Source organism: Trachypithecus francoisi, unplaced genomic scaffold, assembly GCF_009764315.1.
Source record: "Trachypithecus francoisi isolate TF-2019V2 unplaced genomic scaffold, Tfra_2.0 Lachesis_group6, whole genome shotgun sequence".
Lineage (NCBI taxonomy): Eukaryota > Metazoa > Chordata > Mammalia > Primates > Cercopithecidae > Trachypithecus > Trachypithecus francoisi.
The window spans coordinates 44,933,970-44,955,428 of record NW_022681471.1 but is presented as its reverse complement, the minus strand read 5'-3'; the positions used below and the strand labels follow the sequence as shown (position 1 = coordinate 44,955,428).

The window sequence follows — 21,459 nt, the reverse complement described above, 5'->3', positions numbered from 1 at the left end:
AGCATTTTTCCAACTCTACACAAGAGAGATGGTGCAGGCTTCATGGAGGAAGTGATATATGCATGCTCTTAGCCTTGAAGAATGAGTGAGAGTTTGCTGTGTAGAGAGATGGAATGGAGGGGGCATACTCTAAGCAAAGGGCCTTGCATTTACAAAGCCATGGTGGCATGAAACAGCGTGGGATCATGAGAGAACCATGAGTGATTTTTTATGGCTAGAGTACAGGATGTGAGGTAAGGGGGAGTAGGAAATAAAATTGGAGAGATAGCAAGCAGTGGTCAAAGGCTTTTGGTAGGCCAAGGCAAGTATAGACTTTATGATTGAGGCTTGGCAGTGGTTCTTAAAGTGTGGCTATTATAGGTTCTTTGCAATTTCATGCTTCCTGGAGTGGTAGCATCAGCATTAACTGGGAACTTGTTAGAAATGCAAATTCTTAGGCCCCAGCCCAGTCCTACTGAGTCAGAAACTCTGGAGGCAGAATTTAGTACTCTGTGTTTTGACAAGTCTTCCAGGGGATTCTGATGCCCAGAAGACTTTGAGAACCTCTGATTTATGATAGTGGTTTTAACCTTAGATGCAGGCCGGGCGCGGTGGCTCAAGCCTGTAATCCCAGCACTTTGGGAGGCCGAGACGGGCGGATCACAAGGTCAGGAGATCGAGACCATCCTGGCGAACACAGTGAAACCCCGTCTCTACTAAAAATACAAAAAAAAAAAAACTAGCCGGGCGAGGTGGCGGGCGCCTGTAGTCCCAGCTACTCGGGAGACTGAGGCAGGAGAATGGCGGGAACCCGGGAGGCGGAGCTTGCCGTGAGCTGAGATTTGGCCACTGCACTCCAGCCTGGGCGACAGAGCAAGACTCAGCCTCAAAAAAAAAAAAAAAAAAAAAAAAAAAAAAAAAAAACCTTAGATGCACATTAAAATTATCTGGGAGGCTTTGGGAAATGCTGTGCCCCATCCAAGAATAGTTGAATCAAAATCTATGGGAGTGGGGTCCAAACACTGGTGTTTTTTTTAATTCCTCAAGTGATCCTAATGTGCAGCCAAAGTAAAGAAATTCTGCAGGAGAGTAGGAGAGCAGAAATGATTAAAAGAGAAGAATAGCCTGGTCAGATGAGCAATTTCAAAAGACCACACAGTGCTAAGGAAGTACACCAGCTAGGGAGCAGTGGCAGTTATCCAGAAGAAATGACAAGGGCTAGAACCAGGGCCATGATGAAGGAGGTGGGATGGGTTTCAAGAGAGATTTAAAGGGTAGATTGGATAGGCTTTAACTTAACGAGTGTCTTGTAGAGGTGGTATCATTCCCCAAGTTAGAGAATACAGGCAATGGAATGGGTTAGGGAAAACATGAGTTCATTTTGGGAAATGTTGAGTTTTAGGTGCCCATAGGACATACAACAGCACTTACTGAGAGAAAAAAAAACTCAAACTTCATCTGTCTCGGATGGTGATACCCAAGGAGGTGCTATGAGACATTGTCGTTGTCCTTTTGACTGTTCTGACAACCTAAAATGTTAGGAACATTTCCCAAACAGCCTCAGGTTCATTTACTAACCTTCCAGGAGGCAATGAGTTGTGGTTGCTCTGTGAATTTTATAAGTTTAGTTCTCTTTTTTTTTTTTTATTTTTATTTTTTGCCCTGAATTTCTTAATTCAAGCTTCCAAGGATTACTTTGGTTTCAATATTTTAGAATTAGTGACAAGATCATGTCCATCCTATCCTTCTGTTTCATGATGATACGGATTTCAGTTGTATTCTTTCTTGTTTACATGTAACAGCTTTATTGAGGTCTAATTGACAAATGATAACCGTACATGTTTAAAGTACACAATACCATATGTTTTGACCTACGTTTATACCCATGAAACCATTACCACAATCAAAATATTGAACATATCCAACACCCCCAAAAGTTTATTCAAGCCACTTTGTAATTCACCCTCCCAGTCTAGGCTACCACTGACCTGCTTTCTGTCACTATAGATTAGTTTGCAGTTTTTAGAGTTATATAGAAATGAGATCATATGGTATGTACACTTATTTTGATCTGATTATTTGGCTCAGCATTCTGATTTTGAGATCCATCTATGTTGTTGCATGTATCAATATTTCATTCATTTTATTGCCAAGTAGTATTTCATAGTATGGATGTTCCAGAATGTGTTTATTGATTCACCTATTGATGAACATTTGGGTTGTTTCCAGGTTTTAGTTATTACAACAAAGCTTCTATGAACATACATGTGCCAGTCTTTGTATGGACATATGCCTTCTTTTCTTTGGGGTAAACACTTAGGAGTGGAATGGTCTGAGCATATGGTAGATCTATCTTTCTTTAATTTTGTGAAGAAACTGCAATACTGTTTTCAAATGTAGTTGTACCATCTTTCATTCCCACCAGCCATGTATGAGAGTTTCAGTTTCTTACATCCTTATCAGCACTTGGTATTTTCAGTATTCTTTTTTACTTTAGTCATTGCAGTAGTGCGTAGTGGCATCTCATTGTGATTTTCATTTGCATTTTCCTAATGACTAATGATGTTGAGCATCTTTTCATGTGTTTATTTGATGTCATGCATCTTCTTGGGTGAAGTGTCTGTTTAGATCCTTGCCAGCTTTTTTATTGGGTTGTTTGTTTTCTTATTGAGTTTTGAGAGTTCTTTATATATTCTGGATACAAGCTGTTTGTTAGATACATTATTTGCAATTATTTTCTTCCAGTGTGTAGCTTGCCTTTTCAGTCTCTAAACAATGTCTTTCACAGAGCAAATGTGTGAATTTTGATGAAGTCCAATTTGCTAATTTGTTCTTTTATGGACAGTGCTTTTGGTGTCATATCTAAAAAATCTTTGTCTAACCCAAGGTTACAAGAATTTTCCCCTATTTTTTTCTAGATGTTTTATCATTTACAGTTTTATATTTAGGCCTATGATCCATTTGAATTAACTTTTGTATGTGGTGCAAGGTATCCATCAAAGTTTCGTGGTTTTTTTTAAATTTTTTTATTTTTTGCATATGGATATCCAATTGCTCTAGCACCTTTTGTTGAAAAGGCTATTCTTCCTCCACTGAATTGCCTTTGTACTTTTGTCAAAAATCTGTTGTCTATATATATAGATCTATTCCTGTACTCTCTATTCTGATCTGTTGATCTACTTGTCTGTCCTTATGTCAACATCATACTCTTGATTACTGGAGCTTTATAATAATTCTTGAAATCAGGAAGTATTTGTTCTCCAACTTTGTTCTTTTTCAAAGTCGGTTTGGCTATTATAGGTCCTTTGCATTTTCATGTGAATTTTAGAATCACCTTGATAATTTCTACCAAAACCGGCTGTGATTTGAATTGGGATTGTGTTGAAACTATAGATCAATTTGGGGACAATTGACATCCTAACAATATTGAGCCTTCCAATCCCTGACCACAGTATTTCTACATTTATTATATCTTCTATAATTTTTCTCAGCAGTATTTTCTAGTTTTCAGTATATAGGTCTTTCACATATTTTGTTAGATTTGTTCGTAATTATTTCGGGTTTTTTTGATGCTATTGTAAATGATTTTGATTTTAATTCCAATTTTTCAATTATTTCTTGCTAGCATACACAAATACAATTGGGGTTTGGCATGTTGGCTCACGCCTGTAATTGGGAGGCTGAAACAGGAAGATCGCTTGAGCTCAGGAATTCAAGACCAGTCTGGGCAACATAGTGAGATCCCATCTCTATAAAAAAGGATTTATTTTTAAGAGAATAGAAATACAATTGATTTTTGTGTATTGATCTTATATCCTGAAACCTTGGTAAACTCACTACATTTGGCTCTTCATATCTATAGGTTCCATATTTGTGGATTTTGAAAATATTCAAAAAACAATAAAAATAATGATACAGTAATAAAAAATACAAAATGTAAAAATACAACATAATAACTATTTACATAGCATTTTTGTTTTAGTTTAGTTTATTTTGAGACAGAGTCTCGCTCTGTCACCCAGGCTGGAGTGCAGTACCATGATCTCGGCTCACTGCAACCTCCACCTCCCAGGTTCAAACAATTCTCCTGCCTCAGCTTCCCAAGTAGCTGGGACTATAGACATGCACCCCATGCCCAGCTAGTTTTTGTATTTTTAAATAGAGACAGGGTTTCACCATGTTGGCCAGGCTGGTCTCAAACTCCTGACCTCAAATGATTCTCCTGCCTCAGCCTCCCAAAGTGCTGAGATTTCAGGCATGAGCCACAGCATCTGCCTACATAGCACTATAGCACTTTTTTTTTTTTTTTTTTTTTGAGATGGAGTTTCATTCTCGGCTCAGTGGAACCTCCACCTCCTGAGTTCAAGTGATTCTCCTGCCTCAGCCTCTCAAGTAGCTGGGATTACAGGTGCCCACCTCCATGCCCAGCTAATTTTTGTATTTTTAGTAGAGATGGGGTTTCACCGTGTTGTCCAGGCTGGTCTTGAACTCCTGATCTCAGGTGATCCACCAGTCTCCGCCTCCCAAAGTGCTATGATTACAGGCATGAGCCATCGCACCTGGCCTTATATAACATTTTAATTGTATTAGGCATTATAAGTAATCTAGAGGTGATAGAGGTATACAGGAGGATTTGCATAGGATGCATGCAAATAATACAGCATTTTATATAAAGGACTTGAGCATCCACAAATTTCAGTATCCATGGGGGTCCTGGAAGAAATCCTCCATGGATACCAAGGGAAAACTGTAGTTGTAGTAGTTTTTTGTAATAGATTCCACTGAATTTTCTACATAGATGATCATTGATGATGTATTCCTTTTCCACTCTCTCCTATATTGTAGTGATATCACTGTGGCTCCCTAGTCCCTTAGTTCATACTGGCTCCACTTTAACAAAATGGGCGACTGGTCTAACCAAGGCTGACTCATGATAGCTGGGGCTGTGACCCTCAGGGTTTGGGGGTTGTCATACCCTTGGCCAGTAGTTCCTGGAGACCTCCTCTAGGATAGCATAGGGAAGACTGACTCATCAACATGTTTGTCCTTCAGACACCAAGAAGCAGAATGCCTCCCCCATCCCTGCAATTCAGCTCTCACCAGGGGTTTCTGGGCCAGGGCCCTGTGGAGAGTCCCTCCCAATATCTTTCTCCCCTTGTTTCCATCCGAGCTAGTAAAGGAGCCTTGTATGGCTTGGGGGTGAGTATAACCCCCAGGAAAAAAAAGTGGGAAAGTCTCTTATAAAGGAGGAAAGAAAGGGAGTGGTGCCATGTCTTACTTCTGCAGTGAACTGGACTGTCTGCTTGTACCTTGCCATTGTGTGCCCCTGTCACTGAGAAGAAGGCTATCTAGTATCTGCTGAATGAAGTGAACAGTGTCTCAGACCTGAGGCTCCTCTGTTGTCTCTTCTCCAAGGGGAGCTCCTTCCTCTGTCCCTTGATCTAGCATGCCTTACTGATACTATGAGTATTGTCTGGGCTGTAAGGGAGTAGATCAGGGGGTGGGGAAGGAATGTCTCCTTCAACCGATAGATTTGGAGTGCCCTCTCTCACAGAGTCGGAATGATGTTATTCGAGAACGCTTTGGAATGGATCCCAAGCCAGAGATGCTTTTGGGCCTTGCTGCGCTCCACATCTATATCACGTCTCGGCCACTCGACCTAGTCAGAAGATCTCGCTGAAGAATGTGGAGTGAGTTTGCTGGGGCCCTTTGGAATGAGGGGCGAATAGTTGCATGGGGAAAAGGTACACTGGTTGAGCTATGCTATGCTTTTCAGAAATGTAGGGCATGGGATGCGAGTGAGAATTGGAGTCCCTCATATCTAGACTATGAAGCCCTAGAGCTACAGCTTCTACTAGGGATCTATGGCTAATGTTATTTTCCCATCCCTGTCCCTTTTTCTTTCTCCTAGTCTCTATTCCTCCATCTCTACCTCTCAGATTCAGTCAATTTCTGTCTTACCATCTTCTCTCTGTCCCACTTTGCCTCTCTCACTAATCTCTTACTTTTCTTCTGCTTTTAGGAAGGAGTGGGGCCTGGAACCCTTTCTTCCCCCCTCCCTCCTGCAGGGCATCAAAGAGAAGAACCTCCGGAAATCTCTCTCTCAGCAACTGAAGGCTCACCAAACACATCCTTCCTGCGGCACCAAGGTATCCAGAGTGGGCCACTGGGCATGGTGCTCCAGACACTACTGGCCACAGGGAGATCCTGGGTGGTTCCCTAGCAGAGTCTGGTACTCTAGGGATCCTCTAGACCACTGCTTTTGACTCAGGTGCACATACGGCTTGGCCAGGTTGTGGAGAGGAATCTTCCCCAAGCCTGAGCATCCCAAAGAGACAACTGAGTGACACATCACTGAGAGAGCTCAGGGTCCTCAAAGCAAAGGGGCCAAGATGCAGGAGCTAATTCTCAGGCCCTTTCACCAATTATCAGTGCCGACTGAGCATATATCGTGTGGAAAGCATTGGACCCTAGGGAGGCACATGTTTTCCATGGAAATGACTAGGTGGTGTGGTGGCTCATGCCTGTAATCCCAGGGCTTTGGGAGGCCAAAACAGGAGGATTGCTTGAGCCTAGGAGTTTGAGACCAGTCTGGGCAACATAGTGAGACAGCATCTTTACTTTAAAAATAATAATAATAAGTCTGGGCGCGGTGGCTCAAGCCTGTAATCCCAGCACTTTGGGAGGCCGAGACGGGTGGATCACGAGGTCAGGAGATGGAGACCATCCTGGCTAACACGGTGAAACCCCGTCTCTACTAAAAAATACAAAAAACTAGCCGGGCGAGGTGGCGGGCGCCTGTAGTCCCAGCTACTCGGGAGGCTGAGCCAGGAGAATGGCGTGAACCTGGGAGGCGGAGCTTGCAGTGAGCTGAGATCCGGCCACTGCACTCCACCCTGGGTGACAGAGCGAGACTCTGTCTCAAAAAAAAAAAAAATAATAATAATAATAATAAAAGTTAAAAAAAGAAATGTACCTCTGTACCTCTAATTCATCAGTCTTAGGATGTGGAATTCTGGGAGACAAAACCCCAGCCCAAGGGGAAGGGGGAAAGTAGGGGGCACAAGACCTGACCTGGAGAATGGGTCACTGGGTAGAATGGCGAGGGATCAGGTACTGCCTTCACTTTCTAGTGCTCTGAGGGACTCCCATTGTCTACTTTCCCAAGCCCTGCAGCAGCTTCTCAGCTTTGTAAGATTCAATCTGCCTGTGCTTCCTGCCCAAGAAGCAGGAGAGTGGTGAGATGCACTAGAATCAGCATGCAGATGTACACACGGGACGCAATCGCCCCCATACATTCCTCCCATTCCAGATTTCTTGCATTACCAACTAGCTTCTCTTTTAAGATGCAAATTTCCCCAGAGAGTTAAGCCATTCCCACCTTGCTGTGAATATTTAATCAGATTGTTTTCTTCTCAACTGAGAGTATCAGTGCTCACCACCATTTCCTCAGGTAACATTTTTTTCCGAGGAGCCCCAGTGCTTGGGTTGGAAATATGAAGATGAAGAGGGCCTGGTCTTGGCCCCTGAGTCAGGCACAGTCTAATGGGAAAACACATTAGTCAGTCCCAACACAGTGCATTAGGCACAGGTGCCCTAGAAGCACAGAGGAAGAATACTAAGCCTAGCCTGAGGGAGGTGGAAAAGGCCAGAGCTGGGTCTTGAAAGACAGATAAGTTTGTCTAGATGAATCCGTGGGCATGGGTCATGGGAGGAAGTGTTTCCCAGGCAGGGAGATCCATCTGTACAAAGGCCCAGAGATATGAGAAACCATGGTGCAAGGACAGAAATGCAAATCATTCAGCCTAAGCAAGTACAGAGAATGCAAGCTGTGTGCAAGGGGTGAAGGTAGGGGCAAGAGAAGAGGCCAGAGAGGTTGGCAGGAGCCAGTTCATGGAGGGCCTTGTGTGCCAAGGAAAGAGGTTGTACTTCGTTCTCAAGGCAGCTGGGAGCCTTTGAAGGGTTTAAAGCAGGAAGCTGATGTGATTAAACTTAAGTTTTAGGATGCTCCCTCTAACAGTGTGTGGAGGCACTTGAGGGAAAGAGGGAAACGAGTGTTAGTCCTGAAGGTAACCTGGCTGTCACCCTGACACAGGTGGGAATGTCAAGGCAATGACTGGCTAGAGAAGAGGGATGGATAGATTGGAAAAGGAGCTGGGGGTAAGTATCCAGATGATCTGGTAACTGGTGGCCCTCACATGAGACAATTAAGGAGTCCAGTGTGACTCACAGGTTTCTGGCTCGATTGCCCAGGGGATGCTGATAGAGACCAGGAATGCCTGAAGTGCAGGCTTGGGACTTAGGAGTGCTTAGTATGAAAGGTATTGAGTGGGACCCCCAGCTGGGGAATGACCAGCATCTGCGTGACTCTAGGGGTCTGAAAGATCTCAGGAGAGAGGTATGGATTAGGTGGGGCATCAGTTAGTTGGAATTAAACCAAAAACAAAATGAGTAAGCTGGATACTTTAGGAATGAAGATCAGGAGGTAGGACAAGATTTTAGAAAGGGAGATGAGATACTAGAAGGAAGAGCTGTCCAAACTAGAACCTTGCTGCTGTTTTATGAAGGGTGTCTTCACATCTCCACAGTGTCACTTGCTGACTGGTGCCTGTCCTAGGATGTTGAGACTCCTCATTGAGAATGAGTTTGCTTTTCCTGTGCTCCTCAGGCTTCTCATATTTCTGGATGGGTTTTTCCACAGGGCTCTGCAATTCAGGCAAAGCTCCAGTATCTACGAATTCTGAATGAACTTCCTACCTTCACGGGCGTTTTGTTCAACACTGTGGGCCTGGTCAGTGGGGCAGCATGGGGGGGTGTGGGGAGGGAGCCCTTTGCTGGCTCTTGTCCTTGGGTGTGGGGGCAAGAGGGGCAAATATTTCTAAAGGCCTTCCTTCCTCTTCCTCCTCCTTCTGCCTCTCCCCTCCCTGGCCCTGCGTCTGCTAAAATGATAGAGTGGGAGGAGCTATTTGTTTTGAGTATCCCTCCATGACCTTTTTTTGTTCCTCTTCCTTGATTTGGGGGCTCAGCATACTCTTTCCATAAAGGGCCAGATAGTAAATATTTTAGGCTTTGCAGGCGGGCCACACTGGCAACTGTGGCAACTACTCAGCCCTGCTGTCAGATTATGAAAGCAGCCACAGACAATGCATAAACAAATGGGTGTGGCTGTGTGCCAATAACTATTTATGGACACGAAAATTTGAATTTCATGTACTTTTCACATGTCACAAAACATGCCTCTTCTGCTATTTTTCCCAACCATTAAAAAATCTAAAAACCATTGTTAGCTCCTGGGCCATAAAAAATAGGTGGTGGGTGGGATTTGGCCCATGGGCCATGGTTATACAACCCCTGTTCTATTTCATTTTTGTTCCATATACTCCCGCAGTCCCCTATCCTAGGTTTCCTGAGTCCTTCTACTTCTCCCCCTGCTTGCTCAGCACGTTTGCTGCAGGAACAAGGCTCTGGGGCAGGGCACAGCTAGTCCCACCCTAAGACTGTGCCCCAGGCTAGTTTACCCTGGTGAAAGGAAATTCAAATCACCTTGCTGATTGGATCCAAGTGCTTGTCTTGCTCCCAGGAGCACACTGTCAGCTAGTGCGGCACATCGGTGGAAAGTCACTTATCAAAGTGCCTATAGACAGACACAAGAGGTTCCTCAGGGTGGTGCCAATACCAGGGAATGGGCCACCAGAGTACCCAGGCTTGATTGCTCCAAGGAGTCTGTCAAGACCTCTTAAGGGAATCCAGTCCTTCAGGCCGAGAGGTAGCCACTTACATACTGGGATTTGAAGAACACTGAAAGCCCACTGTCCCCTCCCACCTCCTTCATACACTGTCAAATCTTTCTTCCACCCACCTACCACTGCTAAAATTTCTATTGGCCATATCTGCTGGAGTGCCCATTAAAAGGTCAATCTCTGCTTAAGGAGGGAGGCTGCCATGAAGTACCCAATCAACCCTGAACACCTTAGGCAGAGTTACTGTGCCAGTTTAGTTTTTGGCCTGGGTGAGAAGTGCAAGTCTGAGTGGCTGTTGGTGGGGGAGGGTGAAGACCAGACACAGGATGCCGCCTTCTCAGGCAGAGCACTGAGTGCGGGCCTCAAATGGCCTGCAGCAACAATGGAAAGTCCCTGGGGCTTGGTAGGGGAGGGTGCTCCAAAGGCCCCCAAACAAACCTCACCTACTTCACAATTTTGCTAGAGCCAGCCCTTCTGCCTGTGCACTTTACTCAACCTGCTGCTGAGGCTAAGGTGTTCATTTGGACCCATAATCTGGGGCTCTATCCCAGGAACCATTTTCTGTCCCAGACCATTTTCCCCTCCAGGTTGTCCTACTGTGGCACTAAGCCCCAGATATTTTCAGATCCTACCAGCAGCGTCCAATGCATGTTTTCTATTTCCTCCTTCTGCCTCCTCTGCCCACCTCCTCTACCCTTCTTTCTGTGAACGTTGCCTGCCATTCTTGGGCACCAGGATGAGAAGCAGTCGGCCACCACTCTCCTGGTGGGACCCCGTCATGGCATCAGCCATGTTATTGACCTCAAAACCAACCTCACCACTGTGCTGTCCGAGTTCAGCAAGATCAGCAAGATCCAGCTGTTCCGGGAGAACCAGGGTGTGGCCCGGTGGAGACCAGCATCATGGATGCCAAGGTAAGCCCTGCTTTGAGGGTCTCCTTCTGTTCAGGAACAGGCCTTGGGAGTAGAGGAAGAAATAAACTTGAGAAAGAGAATTTGAGTCTGTTAGGTGAGGTTCAGTAATTCTGAAGTGGTTCAACCCTGGGACTCTTTGGGCTAATCTTTCTGTCTCTTCTCAGCCCTCAGGGACATGCCATTTTAACCAAATAATAAGGTCAGCCAGCACTGAGGAATGCTAGGGAGAGTCAGATCAGCCTGAGACAGTTTTTCGGCACAGGGCAGGGAAACTGGAGAACTCGGAGCTACCCCCAGGGCCACTGCTTCCCATTTTTCTCATATCATAGCACACATAGGAATTATATTCACAGGCCGGCATGGTGGCTCATGCCTATAATCCCAAGCTTTGGGAGGCCAAGGTGGGCAGATAACTTGAGTCCAGGGAGTTTGAGACCAGCCTGGGCAACATAGTGAAACTCTGTCTCTACAAAAAATACAAAACTTAGCTGGGCATGGTAGCACACACCTGTGGTCCCAGCTACTCAGGGGACTGAGGTGGGAGGATTGCCTGGGCCAGAGAGGTCAAGGCTGCAGTGAGCCGTGATTGCACCACTGCACACTCCAGCCTGGGCAACAGAGTGAGATCCTGTCTCAAAAAAAAAAAAAAAAAAAAAAAAAGAAAAGAAAAGAAAAGAAAAAGAAAAGAAAAGAAAAGAAAAGAAAGAAATTATATTCATGTGGAACATTGTGGTAAATGGAGCAGCCCCAGAGACTCTGTCCACCCCAGGTTCTGCCTGGCTGCCTCAGAAACTATAAGAATGAATATCTTGGCCCATCTTTACCCATTCCATGTGCACACCAGTTGGGGGGCCCTGCCGTAGGCACATGCACCTTGAGTCATTGAAGAGTGGTTGTCTAAGCATGTGAACAGAACAGAGGGGGCCTGGGAAGAAGGGGAACATGCAGAGTCTTGTCCTTATTTCACCCCCAGAGTCCAGCCCTTCCAGAACCTTAGATTTATTCCCATAGATCAGCTCCTTCGGACTGGCAAGCAGCTGTCGCCTGTGCAAAGTCTGGCAGTCTTGGTCAGCCACCCCCTCCACAGCTCTCCTGTTTGAATACCAGTGACCACTGTGGGTGGGGGGCAGGCCTGCCTGCCAGCTGGCGGAAGCTCTTAGAGGAGTTGCAACTTTCCTTTCTTAAATGATTTCCCAGGGGGAGATATTGGTAGCAGATTAAGAGGTGGAGTGTTTGCTGTTTCTAAAACAGAACATTATTTGCTTCATTTTTGTCTTTGTGAAACCCAGAAAGCTTTAATATGTTAATTTTTCCACCTGTGATTCACAGGATTCCCATTGGTTTAGGAACTGGCTTGGAGCCGATGTTTAATTGGCTTGTGGCTACCTCCTCAACCAATGGTTGCTGCCCTCCTCAGATGTTGTTGGGTAAAAAGCCAAATGGACTGGCAGAGAAGGGGGCAGGGAAGACAAGGCATGCAGGGGAGATGTGGCTTCCTGAGAAATAAAAGGGGTTTAAAATAGAGACACAGCTTTCCAACTGAGTCTTCTATGTTTTGAGGGATTCTCAACATTGACTACACAATAGAATTTCCTTAAGTGCTTTAAGAAAAAAACAGATGCCTGGGTCCTACTCTCAGAGATTATGATTTCATTGGTCATGGGTGAAGCCCAGGCATCAGGATTTACTTATTTTTTCCAGTTTCCTAGGTGATTGTGTAATGCAACCACTTTGAGAATGCACAGGCTTGAAACCTATATTACCAGAGCTCTGGGAGGAAACAGGCTGAACAGGGGATCAGTGGGTGTTGCCTGAGTGAGGAGCACTATGCTTATTTCTGGGAGTGATCCAGCCACAGTTGTGGGAATGAATGCTGCCCTAGAGAGGCTACATTGTCATGGAGAGAGACTAGATTCACAAAGACACACGACCTGCCTTAAAAGCACAACATCAGAACATGTATAGAGCTCTGGAATCAGACAAGGCTCAAATCCCAGCTCTACTACTTCCTAGCTGTGTGACCTTCAGAAGTGTCTTAACCTCTCTGAATCCTGACTCCCTCAACTGCAAAATGGAATGCCTATCTCAAAGTGTTTTTATCAGGATTATTATTGTTATTTTTAATTTTAGACATGGGGGTCTTGCTATGTTGCCCAGGCTGGTCTTGAACCCCTGGACTCCAGCATTCCTCCCAAGTCGGCCTCCCAAAGTGCTGGGATTACAGGCATGAGCCACTGCACCTGGCCCGTTGTATTAAATGAAAAAAATGTACATAAAATGTCTTAGTACACTGCCTGGCACACAGTAAGTACTCAATGAATGAGACCTGTTATTTTTTCAAAAGCAAAACATCAGTAAAGAAAAAGTAATAGGAAGTAAATGTTACAGACAAGTGTGATCTGGAATATGGAACAAAAGAACAGGAAGGAGTTAACCAGATCTGACTTCCCACAAGAGGGTGTTTTAAGCTGGATCTTGAAGTGATAGGCATGAATTAGCAGAGAGAAGTGGGATGTGTTCAAAGGCAAGGAGCAAGCACAGAAATAAGCAAGCCATATGTGCAGGTCGATAAGCATAGTTGCTTGGCTGGAGAGCAGAATAACGAGAAAAGAGATTGCAGAGATTGGGGGTGGGCAGAACAAATTGGTTAAAAGCCTCAAAGGCCAGTCTGTGGAATTTAGATTCAATGTGGTAGAACAGTGAGAATCCACAGTAGGTCTTTGAGCAGAGGGGTGATTAAATAAAAGTTGACTTGGACCAGGGTGTAAGATGGGTGAGAGCAAAGCTAATGTGGAGCTAGGGCAGTGAGGAGGGGATCATGGCACTAGTCCAGGAGTGAAGGAACAAGGGCCTGTGCTGGAGGGACAGCAGTGGTAATGAGAAAAAAAAGAGGAGATGTGAAACATGTGAAATCAGTAAGATGTGGGTGCATATTCTCCCCTGCATACCACTCTTGCACAGACAATGCACATGTCTTATTATACCTAGCCCTTCTGCCTACTTCATGGGTCCCAAATACTCTGAAGAATGGTACTATGTGCCCAGCAGAAGCAAAATGGATGATATTGTGGTGAAAGGAGAAAGGGAAGATTGAGGGAGAAAAGAAGATCAAGGTTTAGATTTGACTGTCATTTAGTATGAACTTGCTGTTGTTGGGAAGCATGCTAAACACAGAAATTTTTTTCTTTTTTTTTTTTAATAAAGAGTCTGGGCACGGTCGCTTATGTGTGTAATCGCAGCACTTTAGGAGGCCAAGGGAGGCAGATTACTTGAGGTCAAGAGTTCGAAACCAGCCTTGCCACATAGTGAAACCCTGTCTCCACTAAATCTCCACTAAAATGAAAAAAAAAAAAAATCAGCTGGGCTTGGTGGCACACACCTGTAATCCCAGCTACTTGGGAGGCTGAGGCAAGAGAATTGCTTGAACCTGGGAGGCAGAGATTGCAGTGAGCCAAGATCATGCCACTGCATCCCAGCCTGGGGGACAGAGTGAGACTCCATCTCAAAAAAATTAAAAAAAAAAAATTAAAAGAGAACAAAGCATGGCTTGCTGGGTGCAGTGGCTCATGCCTGTAGTCCCAGAACTTAGGAAGGCAGAAGTGGGAGAATAACTTGAGCCCAGGAGTTCAAGACCTGCCTGGGCAATATAGCGAGATCCCGTTCTCCACAAAAATGAAAAAGAGAGAAAGAGAGAAAACCATGGCTCCTTGCCTTCAAGAAGCTTACCCAGCTTGTAGGATAGACATGCACAAATATGGCCAGGCATGGTGGCTAATGCCTGTAATCCCAGCACTTTGGGAGGCTGAGGTGGGTGGATCACCTGAGGTCAGGAGTTCGAGACCAGCCTGGCCAACATGGCAAAACTCTGTCTCTACTAAAAATACAAAAATCAGCCACGTGTCATGGCACACACCTGTAATCCCAGCTACTCTGGAGGCTGAGGCAGGAGAATCACTTGAACCCAGGAGGTGGAGGTTGGAGTGAGCTGAGATTGTGCCACTGCACTACAGCCTGGGCAACAGAATGTGACTCCATCTCAAAAAAAAAAATTGCACAAATACATGACACACAGACGGAAGTGCCATAGGAGAGCTACCAAGAGCATGTTAGGGGAGTACAGGGGAGGACAAATTCTGGCTGGGGGTATTAAGGAAAGCTTCTTAGAGGTGCTTTATATCAGCAATATTTGTGTTTAGTGAGAGGTGGCTCTGGGAAGGAATTGGGAGAGCAGGGTTGGGAAGCTTCTTACTAGAGAATGGCTTCCCTGGGCTCAGTAAGAATCTACCCACCGAGCCAGTGGTGTGCTGGAGCTGGCCCACACAGTGCATCAGAGCCAGCTGGGCACATCTCTCCCCATCTCTTTGTTCAGTGCCATCATGTTGATAGTTTGAAAGCAGCCATGGTGGGTGTATGTACATCAGGGAAATTGGCCAGTGCTACAAATTACTACTTGAAAGAACTGGCTGTGGGCTGGACACAGTGGCTCATGCCTGTAATCCAGCACTTTGGGAGGCTGAGAGGGGTGGATTGTTTGAGGCCAGTAGTTCCAGACCATCTTGGCAAACATGGCGAAACCCTGTCTCTACTAAAAATACAAAAATACAAAAATAAGGTGGGCATGGTGGCTGGCACCTGTAATCCCAACTACTCAGGAGGTTGAGGTGGGAGGATGACTTGAGCCTGGGAGGCAGAGGTTGCAGTGAGCCGTGATCATGCCAGTGTACTCCAGCTTGGGTGACAGAGCAAGATCCAGTCAGAAAAAAGGAGAGGAAAGGAAAGGAAAGGGGAGGGGAGGGGAGGGGAGGGGAGGGGAGGGAAGGGGAGGGGAGGGAAGGGGAGGGGAGGGGAGGGGAAGGAAGGAAGAAAGAAAGAAAAGAAAGAGGAGAGGAGAGGAAAGGAAAGGAAGAAAGAGAGAGAAAGGAAGGGAAGGAAGAAAGGAGGGAGGGAGGGAGGGAGGGATGGAAGGAAGGAAGAAAAGGAAGGAAAGGAAAAGAAAGAAAGAACTGGTTGTGAAATGTTTACCGGCACACAACTGCATAGGATACACTGAAGAAGGACTGTCTGAACCCTTAACAGGGGACATGGAAGTTAGAAATCAGACTTGGCCCATTTCCCCCTCGATAGGCCACTCTGGTCTGGTAATATTCTGTAAGGGTCTGGTGAAATTAAGATGATCCATTTAAAGTAGTTCTCAGCCCTGACTGCACGTTAGAATCATATGTAGAGATTTAAAAACCACTGGATGCCCAGACTCTTCCTCCCAGACCATTTAAAATCAGAACTCTGGGGGGTTGGGGCCCAGGGTATACAAGTCTTTACCACTTCCAGGTGATTCTAATTTGTATCTGGCCTGAGAACCTCTACCTTAAGTGATATTCTGCCCTGCCGCCAAATTGGCTGGCTGTGCCCATTTAGCCTTTCCTAGGGCTGTGGAGGCAAGAACCAAATATACTGATCCCTTGGGTCTCTAGACCATCATCTTTTACCCTTCCCCTCCAGGCCCCTGGATTCCATCCTTTTCCTGTTTTCAGGGATGCTAGAGTGAGTGAAGGCTACCCCAGGGAAAATCCTTTTCCTAGTTGGCATCTCAGAGTGCTAAGTGCCTGATAGCTCCCAGGGCACCCTGGGAAGGAGATGCGGCTGGAGCATGTCAAATGAATCCCTGCTGTACCTTCTCCTGGCTGGCTCATGCCTCCAACTCCATTCTCCTTTCCTCATGCTACATTTGAAGATGTCCTGGGCATATTAATTAGTTTTCACTCAGCTTACTTGCTCTTAGTGGAGCAAACATAAGGTAGTATTCAAATATCTTTCTTCAAGAGATGGCAGCCTGGGACTGAGGCATACCTGGGCCATTACCATACCCCATTACCACAGAAGCACATAAGGTGGAAAAAGAAATCATCAAAGGAATGTCCCAAGGGATATCTTGTGGCCCAGTATGTCTCCTATTCTCATGTTTGAGCTTTATTTCTCTAGTGCTTTCTGTAGGGACAAGCATTACATTACATGTCATGATCATTAAAATCCCATCTAAAATAAAAAATTGTTTTTGAAGGTTTCTAAGGAACCTGTCCAACCTTTTTGTTTGCCTGCTTTTGATTTCATTTTTACCTGATGGCAAAAATTTCATTTTTCTGTTGGCAAAATGTATGTCTGTGTTCCTTTTACTGCGAGCTGCATTTGGCCCATGCTGGGGCCAAGTTGGCTGTCTGGGGATGCCAAGGAGAGGCTCCTGATGAGCTGTGCTGTGCTGAGCCAGCTCGGGATGTGCTTGGCCCTCTCTGTGCACAGGGTTTTGCTTTCGTGCTGTTTTATTACTGTCACTGGGCTATATTGGGGGTAAGAGGGGAAACCGAAGTGGTCAATGAAGTCAATCAGCCATTCTCCCAGCCTCCAGTCAGTAATTCTGTCCATTAGCCAGCCAACAAGCCAGCCAGGTAGCTCAGCGGTGAGAATGTGAGCCCGTTAGGCATTCTGTCTGTCCTGAGCTGGCTTGTCAACCAGGGCATGAGTGAGTCAGACTGCCCTGCAGCCGGCCAGCTCATTAGTCAGCCAGCCATTCGGCCTCTACTTTGGTCAAATGGTCTCACATTATATTTGTCAGCCAATGCTATTTTCTCAAAGCTGTCTCCAGTTTCTGAAACCAAATTAGTCACACACGCACACATTCACACTTACCCACCCACGTAACACTCCAGGACATTCTACGTTTGGGTAGCTCTCTATACGTTTTCCTCAAAGTGCTTATCACACCTCGCAATCATATTTATTTGCATGGTTATTTGATTTGGGTTATGTCTTATTTCCTGCTCGATTGTAAGCTCCATGAGGGCAGGAAGTAGGTTGGCTTGGTTCTGGAATGCATGGATGCATCTTTCACTTTGTCATGTTCTCCAGGAGGCATCGAGCCAGTTTATGGCAGCTTGTTGGGTGGACAAAGCGGGGCACAGGAGCATTTCAGCCAGAGGAACAGCATAGGTTAAGGCATGAAGATGTGAAGGAACATGAGGAACTATAAATACTTTGTAATTGCTGGAGTATAAGGTGAGGGACAGTGATGGGAGGGGAGCGCCAGTGGAGTTAATGCAGATATGGTTGGAGATGGAGGTTGGGTGCAAGTCCTGAAGGGCTTTGTATGCCATTGTAAGGCAGTTGGATTTTCTACAGGTGATGAGCTATTGAAGATTTTAAATGACAATGAGACTTGTGCTTTAGAAAGAGCCTTCAGAATTTGGGAGGCTGAGGCGGGTGGATCACTGAAAGTCAGGAGTTCGAGACTAGCCTGGCCAACATGGTGAAACCTTGTCTCTATTAAAAATACAAAAATTAGTCAGGTGTGATGGCACACACCTGTAATCCCAGCTACTTGGGAGGCTGAGACAGAAGGATCACTTGAGCCCAGGAGGCGGAGGCTGCAGTGAGCCAAGATTCTGCCATTGCACTCTAGTGTGGGCATCAGAGTGAGACTCCGTCTCAAAAACAAAAACAAAAAAAAGAGTCTTCAGGGTCATTCAGGGCCAAGCATGGTGTCTCATGCCTGTAATCTCAGCACTTTGGGAGGCTGAGGTGGGAGGATCACTTGAGGCCAGGAGTTTGAGATCAGCCTGGTAAACATAGTAAGACCACGTTTCTTCTTCTACTACTACTACTACTACTACTACTAATAATAATAATAATATATAAAGTACAAAAGAATCTTCAGGCAGCAATATGAGATGAAGTGGATTCAAGTGGGTAGAAACTACAGGGAGAAAGGCCAGTCAGGAGGTTATTGGAGGTTCTTGGGTTAGTGTGTCCCAGCCTTTTCCATATCATGAGAAATGTCACAATTTATATGACAAAACATACAAACAAATGAGGCATACATATATACTAGATGAGGCAGCTTGTGGCCAGAGGCAATAGGGCTGAGAAGCCGAGAGGCTCAGTATCTCAGCACAAGGGCCACCCACTCACACATACCGTGAGGGGTTTTGATCTGGCAGGAAGATGATAAGGTCCTGAAATGAAGCAGTGGCAGTAGGGATGGCTGTGATGTGCATACCCCTGAGGCAAGCCTAGTGAGTCTTGGGCCCTCGTGGTAATGGTAGTAGCCACCATTTACACTCAAATCTCAGTATCTGTATATCCTTCTGCCATCAGTGGCAGGGTTGCAGTGGCAGCAAGACAGCAAGAAGGGGTATCTGACTCCCTGCCCCTCAAGTTCATTTCCTTTCCATACTTTTTTGTCTTTATTTTGTTGTATGCAAGTTTGGCTATTCTGTTGTGACTGAGAAGCATTCATTAACTGGAGGTACGAATGTCCCCTCTACCCCTTCCTAATAATGACTAAAAAGTAATACCTATCTCTGGCCCCTTTCTCACTGGAAAAAAAAAAGCTGTTGCTCCTCAGGGTACAAACTGTTCCTTTTTCCTCCCAATGGTATTGCATGAACTCCATAGGAGCATCACTAACTTGTTGCCTTAAAGTTGGGGCAGAGTCCAAATGCCTTATTGTGGCATGCATTGTAATTGAATGTACAACAACTATGAAAGAATTCAAGTTAGTATTTGATCCAACACAAGACTGTGTGGTATAGACATAGGGCTACATGATTTCTGCGATAGGAAAAGAATTCAAGGGAGTAGACTGGGCATGTTGATTTTTGAATCGCCAGCATAGAGGTTAAAGCAGACATCCTGATGGAGAAGAATTGAGGGCTGTACACTGAGCCTAGGATATAGCTAGGGCGAGGAGGTTGCACATGAAGAGCCAGCCAAAGAGAGAGATGAAAATGATCAGGTTACAGAACCAGAACACAGCTCACAGAAACAGAAGCCAAGAGAAGAACTTCCAAAGAAGGTGATTGCTGTTAGCAAATGTAATAACTTGAGATGTGTGATGAATGAATACAATTGTTTCTAGCTGTAAAGAAGTTTCACTTCAGTGGGCACTGTGGCTCATGCCTGTAAATCCCAGAACTTTGGGAGGCCAAGGAGGATCACTTGAGCCCAGGAGTTCAAGACCAACCTGGGCAAAATAGTGAGACCCTGTCTCTATTTAAAAAAAAAAAAAAAAAAAAAAAAAAGCAAGAAAGAAGTTTCACTTCTAGATCAGGTTGCTAACTATGGCCCATGAGCCAAATCTGACTCATTGCCTGTTTCTGTAAATAAAGTTCTATTAGAACACAGTCATGCCTATTTATTTAATTTACAGATTATCTGTGGCTATTTCCACACTATGTACAATGGCTGAGTTGTTGTGACAGAGCCCGCATGGCCCACAGTGCCTAAAATATTACTCTCTAGCCCTTTGTAGAAAATGTGTGTTGACCCCTGGCCTATATGAACTACAAAATATTCAACTCATGCTCTGTGTTGGAATCCTGGGAAAAAGAAAACCACTGCAACTTTAGCTAACAGCTGAGCTGGTTTGGAATCAGAATTGTGCCCCAGGTAATGGTGATTCCGCCAAGGAAGGCTAATCTAGTTGGTGGTCAAGTTCTATCAGGTCTTCATTATGTCCCTTCCTCTTCACTGGACCAGCCACCACTCTAGTGGAGGCCCTAACCACCTCTCTCCTAGACTGTTGCAGTAGCTCCTCATTGGTCAGAGAGGGGCCTCATTTCTTCTGCCTAATTCTCATATTTCTTAATGCCTGGTCTGGGTGACCCACAGCCCCGTGGCTCCCTCTTTATCCAGTCTTCAGTGATCTTTATCTGGAAACCACTACCCTATTCCAAGGAGAATGTTCCCAAGGCTGACTTCAGTCTGACTCAAACTTGATCAAGCCACAGTTAAAATTATAATACAGATACTAGGAGGTTTTCTTGAAATAGTGCTGATTTTCTTGAATAGCATTGCCTGGTCTCTGAAGCAGTTAACCAGTTAACCCCAGGACTAATCTGACTGATTTAGAGTTAGGAACAGAAGTCAACAATGTATGCTAGTATTTCCCAAAGTGGGTTAACAACAACAACAACCTTGTTACCATGAGATGTTCTATAAAAATAGATCATTGTGGTCTAATAAATTCAGAAAACTTAGAATATTAAAGCCTTTCTTTTGAGGTTTCCCAGTGCACAACGATATATTAAAGGGTCTTATGAATTCTCATAGTAAAACTATCTGCATAGTGTTATTTAACCCAATGTCACAAACATATTTGACCAAGGAGTTCTTTTAATAAGCACCAATTAACAACATCTCAAAGACACAGGGAAATAAAAGAAGAGGGATAGAGCATGATGCTTTTTTTTTTTTAGACAAAGTCTCACTCTGTCACCCAGGTTGGAGTGCAGTGGCACCATCTTGGCTCATTGCAACCTCCACCTCCCTGATTCAAATGGTTCTCCTGCCGCAGCCTCTGGAGTAGCTGGGAATACAGGCACCTGCCACCATGCCAGGCTAATTTTTGTATTTTTAGTAGAGATGGGGTTTCACCATGTTGGCCAGGCTGGTCTCCAACCCCTGACCTCAGATGATCCTCCCGCCTCGGCATCCCAAAGTGCTGGGATTACAGGCATGAGACATCGCACCCGGCCGAGCATGATGCTCTGAGCAGAACAGCAGGCCAGAAAGACTTTGGCCCTAAAGGCAGAGTTACGACTTGATTCCATAGAGATTCCTCTATGTCCAGGGCGGTATTCTGGGTGTTACAGGGGGCATGTGAAGATGAGCAAGACATAGCTCTTGCACCCAAGGAACTTAGAATCAAGGGTGATCTAGGCCATTCTGAAGTCTAACCTAGATTCCCAACTTTACCCCCGCTCTCCCAGCTGGCCTGTACATCTGCTAAGCCCTGGCAAACACAAATACAGCTACATAGCAGTCACATGAGGTTA

At 45.2% G+C, this 21,459-nt stretch overlaps 1 protein-coding gene across 1 annotated transcript in view; it reads left to right on the top strand.

Moving 5' to 3' along the window:
- The window catches only part of FRMPD3 (FERM and PDZ domain containing 3), a 73,887-nt gene that overhangs the window by 28,585 nt on the left and 23,843 nt on the right, over positions 1 to 21,459 (top strand). The window contains 6 exon segments of the mRNA XM_033201371.1: positions 5,534 to 5,621; positions 5,624 to 5,669; positions 6,002 to 6,128; positions 8,681 to 8,770; positions 10,455 to 10,605; positions 10,608 to 10,633. Coding sequence (XP_033057262.1) covers positions 5,534 to 5,621; positions 5,624 to 5,669; positions 6,002 to 6,128; positions 8,681 to 8,770; positions 10,455 to 10,605; positions 10,608 to 10,633 — 528 coding nt within the window.